Source organism: Perissodus microlepis, chromosome 8 (assembly GCF_051167445.1).
Source record: "Perissodus microlepis isolate ML-2025 ecotype Zambia chromosome 8, ASM5116744v1, whole genome shotgun sequence".
Lineage (NCBI taxonomy): Eukaryota > Metazoa > Chordata > Actinopteri > Cichliformes > Cichlidae > Perissodus > Perissodus microlepis.
Genome location: NC_140468.1, coordinates 17,026,771 through 17,043,046, shown reverse-complemented (window position 1 = coordinate 17,043,046; position 16,276 = coordinate 17,026,771). Strand labels below are relative to the sequence as shown.

Here is a 16,276-nt window from a genome sequence, read left to right as displayed (position 1 = left end):
TGATTATTTTTTGAAACATTAAACTGGGTATTCAATTACAAAAATTATATAGCAGTGCTCAGCTGAAAATTAGCTGAAAACTTGGATCAATTTTGCATGGCATGCAGCGTGTTTTTAAAATATCTAGGGAAACTGGAAAAGTGGAGGACAAAAAAGTGAGATGCCTAAAATTTATCCACAGAAGATCGGGAGGATCTGATAGTCACGTCCTTAAGAAATAAAAGTTTGGTTGATTCATCTGCTTTTTATGGGAGCCTCAGAATAAATGGTATTAGTAGAAAGATGGTCAAGAAAAGGCTGAAGTATACTAAATAATATAAAAACTGGACTGAAAATTAATGACAACAGGTCTGATGGCATGATGTGTCCTAATATGAAAATTTTGATTGACGTATCAATTGAATTAAAAGATGTATGGTGGAGGTCAGGAGAGAGGTACAATAGTGAATGTCTGCAGCCATCTGTAAAACATGGTGAGCTCTGAGTCACAGTCACTTCTTTGCACGGTGTGCAGTGTACCCCTGTAAATTTTCAGGAAACTGGACAGGTTTGACCATTGAACCTGACATTGATTATTTTCAATTAGCTTTCTAAATAATATTAATATTTATGTTAATATTATTATATTATTATATTAATATTTATATATTAATGTTAATATTATAATATTTGTGCTTCTATCCATTTCTTTACACTCTGAGAGAAAAATGTGAAATACTGCTATTAATATTCGCCTTAACTAAGATGAGCGGTTCTGTGTGGACCGTTCTTTACTTATCAGGTGTTGGCACCCTGTTCCAGGATGTGTGTTCAAGAATCGCTGATTTTAGCAATAAGCTTTGAGGCTGAAAACTCAGACTTTCACGTACAAGAACAGCTGACCAGACTGAACATACTCAGAGTTTATTGAACTAAGTTAAGTGCATGCATGAGATTACACAGAAATTACTGATGGACTGTGATATTTGTTATTCAGTCATCAACATACTGTGGAGTAGATCTGCCCTCAAGTTTGTTTCTTAGTAAACAAAAAACTGTTTGCTACAGTTTATGATCAGGCAATAATAATACTAACAACAACAACAGCAACGGCAACAGAAACAACAAAGGCAATAATAATAGTGATAAAGAATTCGGTTATTCAAGACTGAACTGCTTAAAGACCATCCATCCATCCATCCATCCGGGGCTGGGTCGCGGGGGCAGCAGCCCAAGTAGAGAAGCCCAGACCTCCCTCTCCCCAGCCACCTCCTCCAGCTTATCCGGGGGAACACCAAGGCGTTCCCAGGCCAGCCGATAGATATAATCTCTCCAGCGTATCCTGGGTCTGCCCCGGGGCCTCCTTCCCTCCTCGTTAATGTTGCAAATATAAGCATTTATATTCTGATCTTATGTTAGCCTTCACTGATAGATTGTGACTTCATGACATTCACCTTTCACATTTAACTAAAAAAAGACCAAAGAAAAGAAAAATGCAGGGCAGCTTTCCAAGTCTTTAATGAAGTTTTATAATAAAACGGAAACACAATATAAATGTATCAGAATGAAACATTTTAAATAAGGAATAGGTATACAGATCATGTAGGGACACAATAAGCCACTATAAACAGATCCGTCTGTGAAGGTTCTCAGTCGTCCAGGTCATCGTAGTTTAAGGAGCTTGGAAAGAAAAGCGTCTGGACTTCTTTGAGTTGCTTGAAGACCTTTCACTTCTCATTCGAGAAGCTTCTTCAGTTCTAGGGTCAAATGGTGGAGAGTCCCAGATTTAAACCCAGTGGTAGTTTCCCCCCAAAGAGGGACAAAGGACCCCCTAATGATCCTCTACCTAATCACATGAGCCGAGGTGTGAAAACGGGTGTGGGTCACAATTAGAGATGGACCGATCCGATATTAAGTATCGGTATCGGTCCGATACTGACGTAAATTACTGGATCGGATATTGGAGAGAAATAAAAAATGTAATCCGATCCATTAAATATCAAAAAAGCACCTCACAAAACTTGCGACAAGGTGTAACTCGGCTCATAACCGTAGCACGTTGGAGCAGTGTGCTCACGTGATAGAGCGGCTGTGTGTATTTGTAGCCTCGCTACCAAACCGGCATTTCATCTCCGAGGAAGTGATCCCAGAGAGAAGTAAAGCAAGTGTGTAAGTGCAACTTCTTTCGGTGCTTTGCTACTGGAAACTGAATTTCCCGGAGGAACCCACCCGAGGGATTAATAAAGTTTCATCTAATCTAATCTAATCTAAAGTTCATCTCTGAATGTTTGTAAAGCATTCCCACGTTAAGCTTAACCACCGATATATGGAGCGACTGCCTCTTCTTGCTGCTACTTCAATCGTGAAACTGATTAATGATCAGCTGATCGGCTTTTCTGTCACGAGTCCGTCTCTCTTGTTTGTTTTTGTCCCACTTTGCACCAGAAAGAGGAAACCAGCGGCTGAACAACAGCAGCATGTTTAACCTTGATAAGCTGTTGTTAGAATTTATTTAATATTACTTTCTAGACCAGGATCCTTTTCTACGCAGCTGACGGCTGGTAACTGTGCAGGGGCGGATCTAGCAAAGTTTCGCCAGGGGGGCCGATAGGGAAAAGGGGGCACAAAGACATACTTTTCTTTCTTATTCTCATTTAAAATGTCTAGCTTTTAATAAATAATTATCTGAATCTTACACCCAAAGTTTTAATCTTATGTAAAATATATAGAAGTCCATTACTGTATATAGTAACTGTTAAGTCTAATATACCCTAGTAAGCTATACTACTTTTTCCTTTGGGAAGATACCATCTGTGCAGTCTGCAATTCTGTTGAAGAAAGATGTTGAATCTATTTAATTATTCTTGAAAAATAATTTTAAATTTTTTTTCCACACTGCATCAAATTAAAGTTGATTACGTCGATTAAGCATCATGAGGTGGAGGGCGGGGGGTGGTTCCCTAATTTTTTTTGCTGGGAGTTTGCAACCCTATTAGTTAGGTTGCTTAATATTTCTGCTAAGTACTCTTTAAAATACCAGAATAGGGAGGATTGAGTAGGTTTAAGTTTATTAGATTGATCAGTATTGCTGAACTATGAAATATTTTGGGTGCAGTGTATTTTTTTACATACAGGTATAACAGAATAGCTTTAGTGTTGTTGTTTATTTAAACTTGAGTATGAACTTATACAAAATGTAGCAAGATATTAAAAAAAACAGTTTTATTGATTAAAAAACACACTATATCAAATTCATATCGGTATCGGCAGATATCCAAATTTATGATATCGGTATCGGACATAAAAAAGTGGTATCGTGCCATCTCTAGTCACAATCAGCCAGGGTTTCTGGTGAGCTCATTGTGAAACCTAGCCCCACCCTATCATGTGATTTTCTGAGGTAGGATGGCCCAGGATGTAAGTGAGCATTAAGGCGTCTTGGAAGGGGCAGTCCCACAGAGTTTAAATCTGGGACTCTCCACCATTTGACCCTAGAACTCAAGAAGCTTCTTGGATGAGAGGTGAAAGGTCTTCAAGCAAGTTAAAGAAGTCCAGTCCAGGTCTAGATGTAATAAGGTGGGAACTGAACAAAGCCGAAGTGGATCTGGTCGGGTCATAAACTGTACTTAACAGTTTTTTATTTAATAAAAAGTTGAATTTGGGAAGATTAACTCCAGAATCTTTTGCTTTAACTATCACATGTCCATAGTAAACTGTGTTTGACCTGTTTCTTGCAGTTTAATAAAAAAAAAAAAGAACAAGTCTTTTCTTTAATCTTTTTCTAAAACATTTTGTGATCATGTCTCTGTCATTCCTGTTCCCTTTTCTATCTTCTGTCTCCAGGCTTTGAGCATTTACCAGAACAGACATTTGATTACAGTCTACCACGGAGAGCACGAGAGTCCAAATGACTTTGACACAGTCCTGCTTAAAACACTCGTGGGAGGTATGTAAGTAGGCTGTAATTTTGCAAAAGAGTCATAACATTAACTTTTAATCCATATTTTAATTTTTATGTTATGTTTGTGTTTTCCAGCAAGTAAGCAACAATCATCAGCTGAGGACAATCCTTATACTGATGAGCTGAAACTAGCAGTAACGTGGAACAGGGTTGACATTGCCAAGACTGAACTCTTCAATGGAGACATCCAGTGGAAGGTGAGGAGGGAAAAAGACATCACGCAGATGGTGCACTGAAAGAAGAATTCATACATAACATTACATTATACAGTCTATTTAAACACCTTTGACTGAAAAACTGTTTAATTCTGATTTTTAGAGAAATATTTGGCATAAAAAATATTGACCTGTCCTAAAACATGATCTCCTTCCTCCAATTAAACAGTACGAAGATTTGGAGGACTCAATGACAGATGCGCTGATCAACGACAAGCCCCAGTTTGTTCGGCTTTTCATTGAGAATGGTTTGAACATCCTGGAGTACCTAACTTATGGCAGGCTGGAAACCCTCTATCGCTCTGTGCCAGATGGGAGCTTACTATATCAGCTGCTACAGCGCTGCCTAGCAGAGCGGCTGGCAATGGTGGAGCGTCACTCCCCATCAGAAAAACAGAATTCATCCTCAAAAGTGGCGACAGATAACAATCAGAGCAGACCAGTGAAGGAGGTCACCCTTTTTGAGGTGAATTTTGTAATCAAAGATATTCTGTCCTTTTTCATTAATTAGGCTTAAATTGATTCATTACAAATGTGAAGAAAACCTGACACTGTTGTACTTATTGTCCCACCCACGTGTTTCCTCAGGTGTCAGAGGTCCTGGAGCTGTTAATGGGTGATGTCTGCCAGCCTTTCTACTACAAAGCTTTGGGCTTACAGTTCACTTCATCCAAAAGGACGTCTCTGAGGGTACTCTGAACCTTTCAGAATATGCACACAGAGTGTACTTGTGGTTATAGGATTTCTTTTTTTTAAAAATTGTTGACGTGATAATAAGCATTCTTTTCTTCATTCATCAAAGCGTGCCAGTAAAGTTCTTCGTGGACGTTGCATGTATCAGGACCTGCGCTGCCCTCATCCCTGGGCTTCACTCTTCCTCTGGGCTGTACTGCAAAACCGCAGTGAGATGGCCCTTTATTTCTGGGAGATGGTAAAAGCTCTGAGACAAACTGCAAAAAGTATTTTACTTGTGTTCAGCTGGTTTGAAATCCCCAATAATCAAACTACAGCTTGTTTCTGCATTGTTATTAGTCAAGGAGTGGTGCTTTTCCAGAAGAAAAAAATTAAAAATTAAATTAAATTAAATTAAATTAAATTAAATTAAATTAAATTAAATTAAATTAAATTTAAATTAATTAAATTAATTAAATTAATTAACTTATACTGATTTATATACTACAGAGTCCTCGGTGTATGAATGGATGAACAGATTTTATTTGAATAAAATCATCAATTTTCAGGTGAAATGAAGTGACACTGGACATTTGTGAGGATGAGGCGCAGCTAGGTGCTCATGGTAACATGTGAAAGTTGTTGGAGTCAGTTAATTACAATATATTTTCAATGATTATTTTATGATGTAAGCGTTGATTATGTTAAATGTATATCATACTTTTAAATCTTAATCTATAAGTAAATTATTACTATATAACAATCAAATTCAATTGTGATTGTGCATTTCAACATGCTACATTTAAGCATTTACGTTTAATTACAGCAAGCCCAGGGCTTTAAGTGGGATTTAAGTGGGCTTCTACTTAAAGTTTCTATCCAGCTTGCAGTAAATAAAAAGCAGCAACTGAACTAAAAATATAAAATACTTTTATATAGTACCTTTAAGTGAATTGCAAGTATCACCAGCTTAGACTTCATGCAACAAGTAAATATGTTAATGGCTGTCTGTGTCTGCATTACCACTCAAACTACTTCAAAAGAAAGAACTGAGATAATGAAAGCAACAATATTAGATACAATGAATTAACTTTTTGCACCTGTTTCTTTGCAGAAAGTACATAATTTCCTGCTTTCCTTTCCAGGCAGGTGAGGCAGTCCTGAGTGCTCTTGGTGGCTGTAAAATACTCAGAGAACTGTCCAAACTTGACGAAGAAACTGAAACCAAACTCTCCATGAAAGAACTGGCCCAGAAGTTTGAGAACCTGGCTCATGGTGTGATTATTTATTATCTAGTTTTGTAATAGTTTTATTACATGTCCTTTGAATTTTTCTTTTAACATCTGTTGTAACACAATTGTAGCAAAACCTATCTAACTCTTTACACAGCAGTAACTAATAATTTAATTGCAGTCTTCCCGAATGAGCTGTAACTAAGATTAAGGATAAAATTCCTCCACTGTTGTCTTCTTTAACCCAGAGTGACTCCCACAGAGGTTAATTATCTTGTCAATGGTTTTACATTCCTAGGAAATGGCATCTCAAAACTCTTTAAGCACTTTGTTTAGTTTGATGCTCTGTAAAATCCCTCCATAAAGCTCTTACTATTCATGAGTTATTGAAGAAAATAAGACCAACTCCTGATTTCTTTTCAGCACTGTAGCCAGACTGACAAAGAGTCACAGCTCTGTTAGCAAAGTATTCCTTAAGCTTTCAAGGAATACGTAAAAATTAAAATTCTCTCATTTTAAGCATTAGAGAAAAAAAAATAAAGGTTCATAAACATCTCACAGACATCAATATCTGTGTTGAATACTACAGATATTTATGTAGACGTTTTATCTTCAGTTATTCCTTTATTATGTATTCATTAGACCCCATTCTTACAAGAGTGTTCAAAGAAGTTCTACCATTAGTCAAAATCAAAGTAAACTTTATTGTCATCTCTGCTATATGCAGTGCAGTTCCATTCAGTGCAAAAAACAACAATAAATACAAGAAGAATAAGAAATAAATATATAAAATAAATATACACTTTAAAATTAGGGTAAAAATGATCAATAACAGTCTAAGTTTGCAATTTACAGTTGAATGATTCAAAGTGACCTTGAAGTGGCTTAAAGTGACCAACATGGGCAGGATTCCTGAGAGTGGGATTGTCCAAAGAGCAGCATCTGCATTAATTCATTCTTTGATGTTAAATAGGATTATCCCATTTCTATTAATTGTCTATGTACCACAGGCCTTTAAGGTGACAGTAATTAAATGATTGTTCTAATAGTCATTACTTGACCCAGCTAATTGTTGGACAACACCAACCTTCCTATTATCTCAAAAATTCTCGAAAGGGTAATTGTAAAACACTCATCTGCAAAGTAATACTGTGTTTAAAGATAAGCTGTTCTATCCATCTGCTGGTGCAGAGCCCCGTTGTCTCGGGACCGCGGCCACCGACCACACATGCTTTGCCTAGGAGCTTGGAAAGAAAAGCATCTGGACTTTTTAAAGTTTCTCGAAGGCGTTTCACCTCTCGTCCAAGAAGCTTCTTCAGTTTTAAGAACAATTGGTTGAGGCCCAGCCCTACTGGGAGTGTCCCTAAGAGGGTTGTTGACACACTATTGATGTCATGCCTGGGCTAGCTGCAGTCTTCACACTATGCTTTTGTCTTTATATTTGATTTGGAGAGACGCAAGAGGATATTCATGTCCCCATCCACATATAAATCCACACACCAGTTAATAGCAGGCCAAGAGTAAGAAACAAAACTAAACACAGAAATAGACAAATAGTATACACTTTGGTATCAATATGAATACCTTAGTAAACGTGACTGTATATGCCAGAAACTGAGTCGTCTACTTGTACTGTGATACTAACTCATTCACATAGGTGTGTAAGCCTTCTCATAAATATGATGTGAGTGTTTAACAGTGAATGGGGGAAGCTCTATGTCAGTAGTATTACCAGACAAGGATTTTATTGTCTCAAAAAATGAAAGGGGTTTGGAGATCATTTCAAGGCTCCACAAGAACGTGCTCAGCTTTGGCTTTTCTAATGGCGACTGAGCCTGTATTGCACAGCTGCCTGAAAAGCAGCTAATTAGTATGCAGGTTAGTTCTCCTGGCCTTTGCCAATGACACATTTCACTCACAGAGTAGCTTAACTAGATCAGGAGAAAACGAGCAGAAATATTTTTTCATGTGTCGTTTGCAATCATCCATGTCTTGTTCTTGAGAATTCAAATGTTTCTGACTGATTTTCACTGATATCCAGATGATACCCAGCTTTATCAATCCATGAAGCCAGATGACACAGTAATTAGTTTCAGGAATGGCTTAGAAACAAAAAGACTTGGATGATGCCTAATTTCCTGCAACTAAATTCAGACAAGAGGAAAAGAGAAAAGAGAGGTTATTGTTCTCGGCCCTAAAAATCTTGGTGTCTAACCAGCTCCTTAGTCTGAATGGCATTGCTGGGGCCTCCAGTGACATGTGACAGTCTTTTTTACCAGCATATTAGACAAATATGCAGAACTAATTTCTTGCATTTGCATAGTATCTCTAAAATTAGAAAAATCTTTTCTGAAAAACAGATACTGAAAAACTAGTTCATGCATTTATTACCTCTATGTTGGGCTATTGTAATTCATTATTATTAAGTTGTCCTAAAAACCTTTCAGATGAGTACTAACCAGGGACTAGAGAAAGAGAGGCCATGCCTCTCATATTAGGTTCTTCATTGGCTGCCTGTTAAATCCAGAGTTAAATCCCTCTCCTCACGTGCTTGAGCTTGAAAAAATAGGCCTTGTCAAAGATCTCAGAGTGCTTGCTCACAGGGAGTTGCAAATTGAGGTTTGCCATACAACACAAAGCACCTTTAGGTGACTTGTAAACTGACACTATAGAAATAAACTTGAATGTCATGTCTTTTGTCCACTTTACCTCAGATATCTTCAGCTCTTGCTATCGGAGTAATGAACACCGTTCCTTCACCCTGCTAATTAGGAAGTCTCCTGTCTGGGGTCACAGCACCTGTCTTCAGATGGGCGTGAGTGCTGACGCTCGGCTTTTCTTCAGTAATGATGGCGTACAGGTGTGTTCGATTTTTAACCTCTTTCATTCGTGTGATCTTTCTCCCCCTGTCCTGTACGGCAGTTTAGCGATCAGAACTGTTGTCTGAAGGCCAAAAAATGGCAGACAATTTTCAGAAGTCAAACATGTTGGCATTTGCTATGGGTGACCGGAAAGAAAAGAGAAAGAAAGTGAAGATTGGAAGAGGGTTAACAGAAAGAGAGGGAGAGAAAAATAGATGAGAAGAAGAGGGATACAGAGGGAAAGAAAGAGAAAGAAAAAAAACCCTCTGCTTTTGCACCTGTTGGAATAAAAAACAGCAGAAAACCATAGCAACAACCAACATGTGCATGAATAAAAATGACAAAGTTACAGAGCAGCTTACAGTACTAATGATATAAAATATATTTAGAGGCAGCAGCCCAAGATAGTGTGTGTCCGTGAGCACCTGTGATCACACCTGTGTGTATGAATGCGCTTGTGTTCATAAGTGTCTTAACGCATTTTGAATCATCCAGGTAAGGAAATCCCAAAAGTTGATTTTATTCATTTAGTTGTAGCGTTTTCAGTGGGAGAAATATTTTGTCACTCATCTAATTGACTTCTTCCGAAACTGGCACCACTGACTGACAGTGTATCATCAGGTCATCATCACTTTCATGATCATTGATATGCAAATTGTCATGACCGTTTACCAACAACCACTGATCAAAAGACCCCTGATTAATGGCCATGAGTACAGAGTTCACCCACAGAGAGTTGGGGAATGGCCGCAATCACAGCAGTCCTCCTCTATCCCTGGTCCTCTGTAACGTTTTTAACCTAATATGCTGTTTTTTTTGCCGCCAAGACTGACGTCATCTACAGGATTTTCCTCTCTCATCCCAGCCCCGTTAATGTAATTTCCAATAGTACATGGTCATTCAATCTGAAGTTGTATCAAATCTTTATTTTAAACATATAAATAACAAATGTTAATAAACATAAAAACGCTATCCAAAAAAGCTGTCATATTTGCATGAAAAAATATTGAACATTTTCTGTTTATTAACGCTTACTTATTTAGGTCATTGTATACAATGACCATAGATTTGATTGTATACAATCAAGTCTATAAATATACACTATCATTGAATGAGACCATGTAATACACAACAGTACAATCATTTGAATTATAAATGAATTCAGTACAAAGTAAAAATGGCATGATGCTTCAAAAAATAACACATCTTAACTTCATGTTGTGCCAGTGAGCTGCTGTTGATGGATAAGGACTGCTTTTCTGTCTTCTTCCAGTCTCTGCTCTCCCAGATCTGGTGGGGTGATATGAAGAGGAAAACAGAGGTCTGGAAGCTCCTGCTCACTTTCTTCTGCCCCATCCTCTGCTACACCAATCTCATCTCTTTCAGGTAAAATTCTCTTTGTTTTTTCAGATGAAAGGCTTGGAATTTTATTTGGTATTTTTTAAACCTTTACTTCATATTTTACCTCATAGAAAACAAGATAATCAGTTGGAAGAGGAGGATAGAATTCCTAATGAGGATGGGCCAGACCAGGACACTAACAGTCTCTATGGGACCACTGTCTTCTCTTTCGCTGACATCAAACACCAGTAATATTTCTACTTGCACTCTTCAGTATTAATCTGTAGAACATCAGTTTGTTGTCTTTATGTTATTGATTTCCATTAGCTAAAGTCTAATAATTAAATGAATTTTATTTTTCTTACAGCAGTGACGTTGACTCAGAAGTTCACAGGAGTGGTACTATTAAAGGTGAGTCCTGTTTAAAGAGTCATCTTTGAATAAGTGTTGTCACTCACTACAAGAAGAAAGTCTGACTAAAGAAATGATTCTTGTCACCACATGCTGTCATTTTACTCACCTTCCAATCTGTATTTATAATCCTTGATACAGGTGTACCTTACCGACCACCACAGCGTCCGTTCATAGTGTCACGCTGGTGTCAGTTCTGGTTTGCACCGGTCACCTCTTTTCTGGGCAACGTCCTGATGTACTTCCTGTTTCTCTTGTTTTTCGCCTACGTGCTGTTGGCTGATTTCAAGCCCCCACCACCCTCAGGTCCAGGTGCTGCTGAGTGTGTGTTGTACTTCTGGGTATTCACCCTCGTTTGTGAGGAGATACGACAGGTGAGTGAAGAGACACATCTTACTTAGAACTTTATATCCAGACAATTTTGGTAGCTATAGAAAATGTAAAGGGAAGAATTGAAAACAATAACTGAACTATTGCCAAAGTGCTATTGCAATACTGTGGTTAACATGCTCCTGTGTCACAGAAAACTGATACTGATTTCATATAACTTAACAAATGCACTGAAGATTAAAAGAAATCACATAAATTCAAATCTTATTCCTGTTGGATTTTTACTTGGTCTTTAAAATGATAACAGCACATAGAGAGTGGTTTTCTGTATTTGGATACATGTCACCTGTTTATAGTTTGGTATAGCTTTTTTCTACATGTTTTAACTTTTATCTTCTTCTTCAAGACAATTTTTTTGGGGACGATGACTTGGCGTCAAAGGTTCAGACTCTACATTAAGGATGTGTGGAATAAATGTGACCTCACTGCCATCAGCCTGTTCATTATAGGACTAATCTGCAGGTATGGACAAGAAATAAAAAATAATAAATGTTAATACTGGATTATTGAAAAAAAAAAAAAAAAAAGCTTTCCACAATGTTATTTTTGAATGAAGCTTTGTCATTGCAAATTGTAACATTTGTATAACTGCTGTCCTCCTTCCTTTCATCTTCCCCCTGAACTTTTCGTCACTTAAATTTAAAATATTTTCTCCTTTAAAAAACAAATTTTACAGGTTTGCCACCAGGTGGTGCTGCTACCTTACTGATTCAGCTTAACTGTGCTTGTGTTACAGGATGTTCCACTTGTCACATGAATTTGGACGGGATATGCTTTGTTTGGACTACATGGTCTTCACCCTTCGCCTCATTCACATTTTTGCCATTCACAAGCAGTTGGGGCCAAAAATCATCATTGTAGGAAAGATGGTGAGAAAGTTACCATCAGTTTATGGGGCGCCGTTTGTAAAGTGAAACATGCTGAAATTAACGGCAACATTTTTCCACATTTAGCTCAGAACCTTACAAAAACATGTTTTTTCGAGTAATTTTTTTCAACATTTCCTAAAATATTTGTAACTTTTCATATTTAAAACACCATTTTAAATATTAAATTTAAATGTTAAATATTAAATCTAAATATTATATTTAAATCTAAATCTAAATATTAAATCTAAATATTATATTTAAATCTAAATGTTAAATTTTAAATCTAAATGTTACAGGAAACTAAATATTTAGCTAAAATGCTAATTTATTGTAAGGATCAATGGGAATACCAAAATAAAAGCTTTACGAAATCCTCCGGTGCAAAAGTGTGCCGGTAGTGGTCAAATTGTGGCATATCCCAATTTAGGGTCTGCAGCCTTAAAGTACGCAGCCTTAACGGTCCTCAAGGGCCGCGTACTCACCGGAAGTGAGAGGCTTGTGAAATGGGACGGTCTAGCCTCCGTCGCGCTTCCCAGGTTGCCTAGCAACCATGATACTGACCGCTGGACACGTGTCATACTGTTTTGTTTGAAAAATCTTTGGTTCATTTGTTTGTTTATTTCTACATGAGCTTTGTGAGATTTGATAAGTATCTGAGGCTGAGACCACAGGACTGTAAAACATGATTGTTGGGGTTCATTTCTGTACTAAACAGTCATTTCAAGATTAGCTAATTGTTATTTACTAACTAATGTTGTTCATGAGACTAAAGTCATCTCACTTTGGTAATATAATTATAATATGGCCAATATTATAGTTATTATATTAATCATTATTCGTTATTACAGCAGTGAACTCTGTGTCAAATACTGAGCTTCAGTAAAGATTTAAGTTGCAGTTATTTATATTTCCTGTCACCTTACATCTTCACTCAAAGACAAGTATCTTTGACAGTGTATATATAGATGTATTATATATAAGAGACAAATATTGTTCGTTTAATATGTTGGCATTACTAAATTTGGCTCAATGCTCATATATATGTATAAAAAGAAAATGTACGAGCTGTGATAACTGTTTCTGATAAAATGAAGAGTAGACTGATATATTAAATGTTCCTTTATTGGGTGAGAAAATCAGACCATGTCATAACTGCTTTAAGTCATACAGAATAGATATCAGAGCCTTAAACAGGCTGACTTCTGCTAAATGGGTCAAACTGGGCAGAAAGTATACAAACACATAACATCCTTATAGAATATGATGTAACACTATAGATCAACTTACCTCAAAATATATAAAGCATATAAACAATTACAGCAATATGATACAACAAACACAGCAGTACTACTAATACAAAATACTCAAAGCTTCATAGAACTGAAACAAACATTTATTTTAGGTCGTTAAATCCTCCCAATTCTTTCGATCTTTGGGCTGAAGAAAGGACAATACTCGGTGTATAGATGCTCAATCAACAATCCTTTATTCCATACAATTCAACACTTTAAGAGCACAAACCATCTGGATGGGGAGACATGCATGAAGAGGGTCACAGCAAATCTCAAACTGGTGGAGGGTTACTCAAGCTCTTATAGCCTCTAGTGGCCCCCACCTAGTCGTAAAAACCTAAACATTCACATTCTTTCTAACTCCTAGCGAGCCTGACTTATGGCCTTGGCTCCCTATTTTGTCTACCTTCAACAACGGTGGGGGTGAAGCTCCCGTGGAATGTGCTCTCTGTCTCCTCTACTATCAGAAAAAGCAAGGTCCTGACTCTCTGAAAACAGTATTTCTTATAACTCAGCAGTATAATGCATCATAAACAATATCATTTATTCACACTGAATCAGCAGTCTAATGTAATGGAAATCAATTTAACAAATGTAATAGTTATCACCTTCTTCTAATTCAGGAGAATACTGCAAACTAAAACTACATAATAATTTCACAATCTTTAATTAGGGGTATAACATGGCATAAGATAATATTATAATCCCACAAGGTCCATTCTGCTGCTGATACATACTTTAGGCTTCTGAATATTAAACTTGTTTCTGCCTTTTATACTGTCTAACCTGAAGGCCCTGAGTACTTTCTCCCACACTGACAAATGATAAAATTATTTGAACATTACCTAATAAGACTGATTCAGGACAGACAATTAGTTATTTTAAACTTTTCTAGCAGTCCTTCACAAACAGGGAACAGTCTGTCTATTCTCTCCATGTGTCAGCTGCTGCTGGCTCTTCCTCCTCTTCCTACTTCCTGCTTGTGCCGTGATATTCAGGACCGCAAACCGAGCAGCATCACTGACTTTCAGCTTGTTGTGTTTGTGGATATATGACTGACTTTAATTATCCATAAAATCATCACATTCTCTGTGAGATTAAGGTCGACTATTGAACAGTGTATATTTTAAAGTAAAGGCTTTAAGTAAACGCTGAAAGTACAAACATCGCTAATGTCACATAACTCTGCCGACATGTGGCCAACGGTAATGTTTTAATGTTCTTCATTATTCAACATTTGCACATAAATACGTGACATATTGTTCAGTACTTACTTTTAAAAGTTTACTCTTCGGCCGCCCCGCTTCCACCGTTTTTTTCGGCAAAATAATGCACACCCACCATTGCGCTATGAAGGATATGTTGGGCCACGAAGTCTACACCGCCACATCCCTTAAATTCAGGGAAATGAAGGATGCATTTGAGGGCTGCATTTCGAGCAGCCTTTGAATTGGGACAGCCTTCGTCACGTCACTGTGATGTAATCGGCCTTAAAATGCGGCCTTTAAGGCTGCAGACCCTAAATTGGGATACAGCCTGTGTCTGCTCTCTCCTGATGGTCACTTCTAAATGCCATGAGCTGCTTCACTTCTTACCTACGAGCATGTCCAGCGATTTAGCTGGACTTGTGCCTCAGTGATTGTGAAGTGGAGACTGCAGCTGCTGAGAGTGCACTACTGCTGAACCTTTGGATGGCCGACAAAACGGATCTTCCAATGTTTTCAGCTAAAGCGCTGGACGTGCTGGTAGGCAAGAAGTGAAGCAGCTCACGGCGTTTAGAAGTGACCATCAGGGGAGATCAAACACAATCTGACCACTACCGGCACACTTTTGCACCAGAGGGTTTTCGTAAAGCTTTTATTTTGGTATTTCCGTTGATCCGTACAATAAATTTGCATGTTAGCTAAATATTTAGTTTCCTGTAACATTTAGATTTAACATTTAACATTTAGATTTAAATATAATATTTAGATTTAACATTTAGATTTAATATTTAAAATTGTGTTTTAAACATGTAAAGTTACAAATATTTTACGAAATGTTGTGAAAAATTACTCAAAAAACATGTTTTTGTAAGGTCTTGAGCTAAATGTGAAAAAATGTTACCGTTAATTTTTGCATGTTTCACTTTACAAACGGCGCCCCATATTAGTTGGCATTACAACTGCGGTACACTCATTATGTTTACATATATAATGCCTACAACAAGATCACAATTTCCTCTTTTTTAGATAAAGGATATCTTCTTCTTCCTCTTCTTCCTGGGTGTGTGGCTCATGGCGTATGGAGTTGCCAATCAGGCTCTGATCTATTCCTACGATCCAAACCCGAATCGCATTTTTCGGAGAGTTTTCTACAGGCCATACTTGCACATCTTTGGACAGATCCCTGTGGAAGAGATGGATGGTACAAGTGTTTGTGCAAGTGGCATAAAAATAAGAAAATCTGTGTTAAAGCTGAAATTTCTTTTAAAATGCTGCAGTTTCCTGGAACCTACTTTCATCACAGAAATTTGAAATTGAGTGTTATTATAATTTTAACCATTTCTTACATTTCTTACCTTTCCAATTTATTGCAGTGGGCAAGGACTGGGATATCACTTGTACACACAATGTGACTCTGATTGAGAGCGGTGAAGAGCCGTGTAGAACTCATGAGAGTAACTGGCTGGTAGTGATTCTGCTAGTCGTATATCTCCTGGTCACCAACATCCTGCTCATCAACCTGCTTATTGCCATGTTTAGGTAAAGAACCAGTCTTTTATTATATCTGAGGATACATTCACATACTGAATGGTTTGACTCAGTGGCTCTGATCTGCTTGTATCCACACAGCTACACTTTCTCTAAAGTGCAGGAACACAGTGACACCTACTGGAAGTTCCAGCGTTACAACCTGATTGTTGAGTACCACTCCCGTCCTTCTTTGGCTCCGCCTTTCATTATCCTCTCACACATCAACCTCTTCATCAAGAGGATCATCCACAAAGTGCCCTCTGTAAAGATTCACCACTTTGGTCAGTATTGGATCAGGGGTGTTACTCTAATAAGTTA

General features: G+C 37.5%; 1 protein-coding gene across 2 annotated transcripts in view; it reads left to right on the top strand.

Moving 5' to 3' along the window:
* LOC146381733 (transient receptor potential cation channel subfamily M member 4-like) overlaps window positions 1-16,276 on the top strand; it is a 33,079-nt gene that overhangs the window by 15,085 nt on the left and 1,718 nt on the right. For both annotated transcript variants that reach the window (XM_084937816.1, XM_084937815.1), the window contains exons 9-24: window positions 3,823-3,925; window positions 4,016-4,137; window positions 4,325-4,621; window positions 4,744-4,845; window positions 4,958-5,086; window positions 5,973-6,102; window positions 8,774-8,919; window positions 10,194-10,306; window positions 10,393-10,509; window positions 10,629-10,672; window positions 10,814-11,046; window positions 11,409-11,524; window positions 11,799-11,931; window positions 15,455-15,629; window positions 15,802-15,967; window positions 16,058-16,239. In XM_084937816.1, coding sequence (XP_084793942.1) covers window positions 3,823-3,925; window positions 4,016-4,137; window positions 4,325-4,621; window positions 4,744-4,845; window positions 4,958-5,086; window positions 5,973-6,102; window positions 8,774-8,919; window positions 10,194-10,306; window positions 10,393-10,509; window positions 10,629-10,672; window positions 10,814-11,046; window positions 11,409-11,524; window positions 11,799-11,931; window positions 15,455-15,629; window positions 15,802-15,967; window positions 16,058-16,239 — 2,308 coding nt within the window. The remainder of the gene's footprint in view (window positions 1-3,822; window positions 3,926-4,015; window positions 4,138-4,324; window positions 4,622-4,743; window positions 4,846-4,957; window positions 5,087-5,972; window positions 6,103-8,773; window positions 8,920-10,193; window positions 10,307-10,392; window positions 10,510-10,628; window positions 10,673-10,813; window positions 11,047-11,408; window positions 11,525-11,798; window positions 11,932-15,454; window positions 15,630-15,801; window positions 15,968-16,057; window positions 16,240-16,276) is intronic.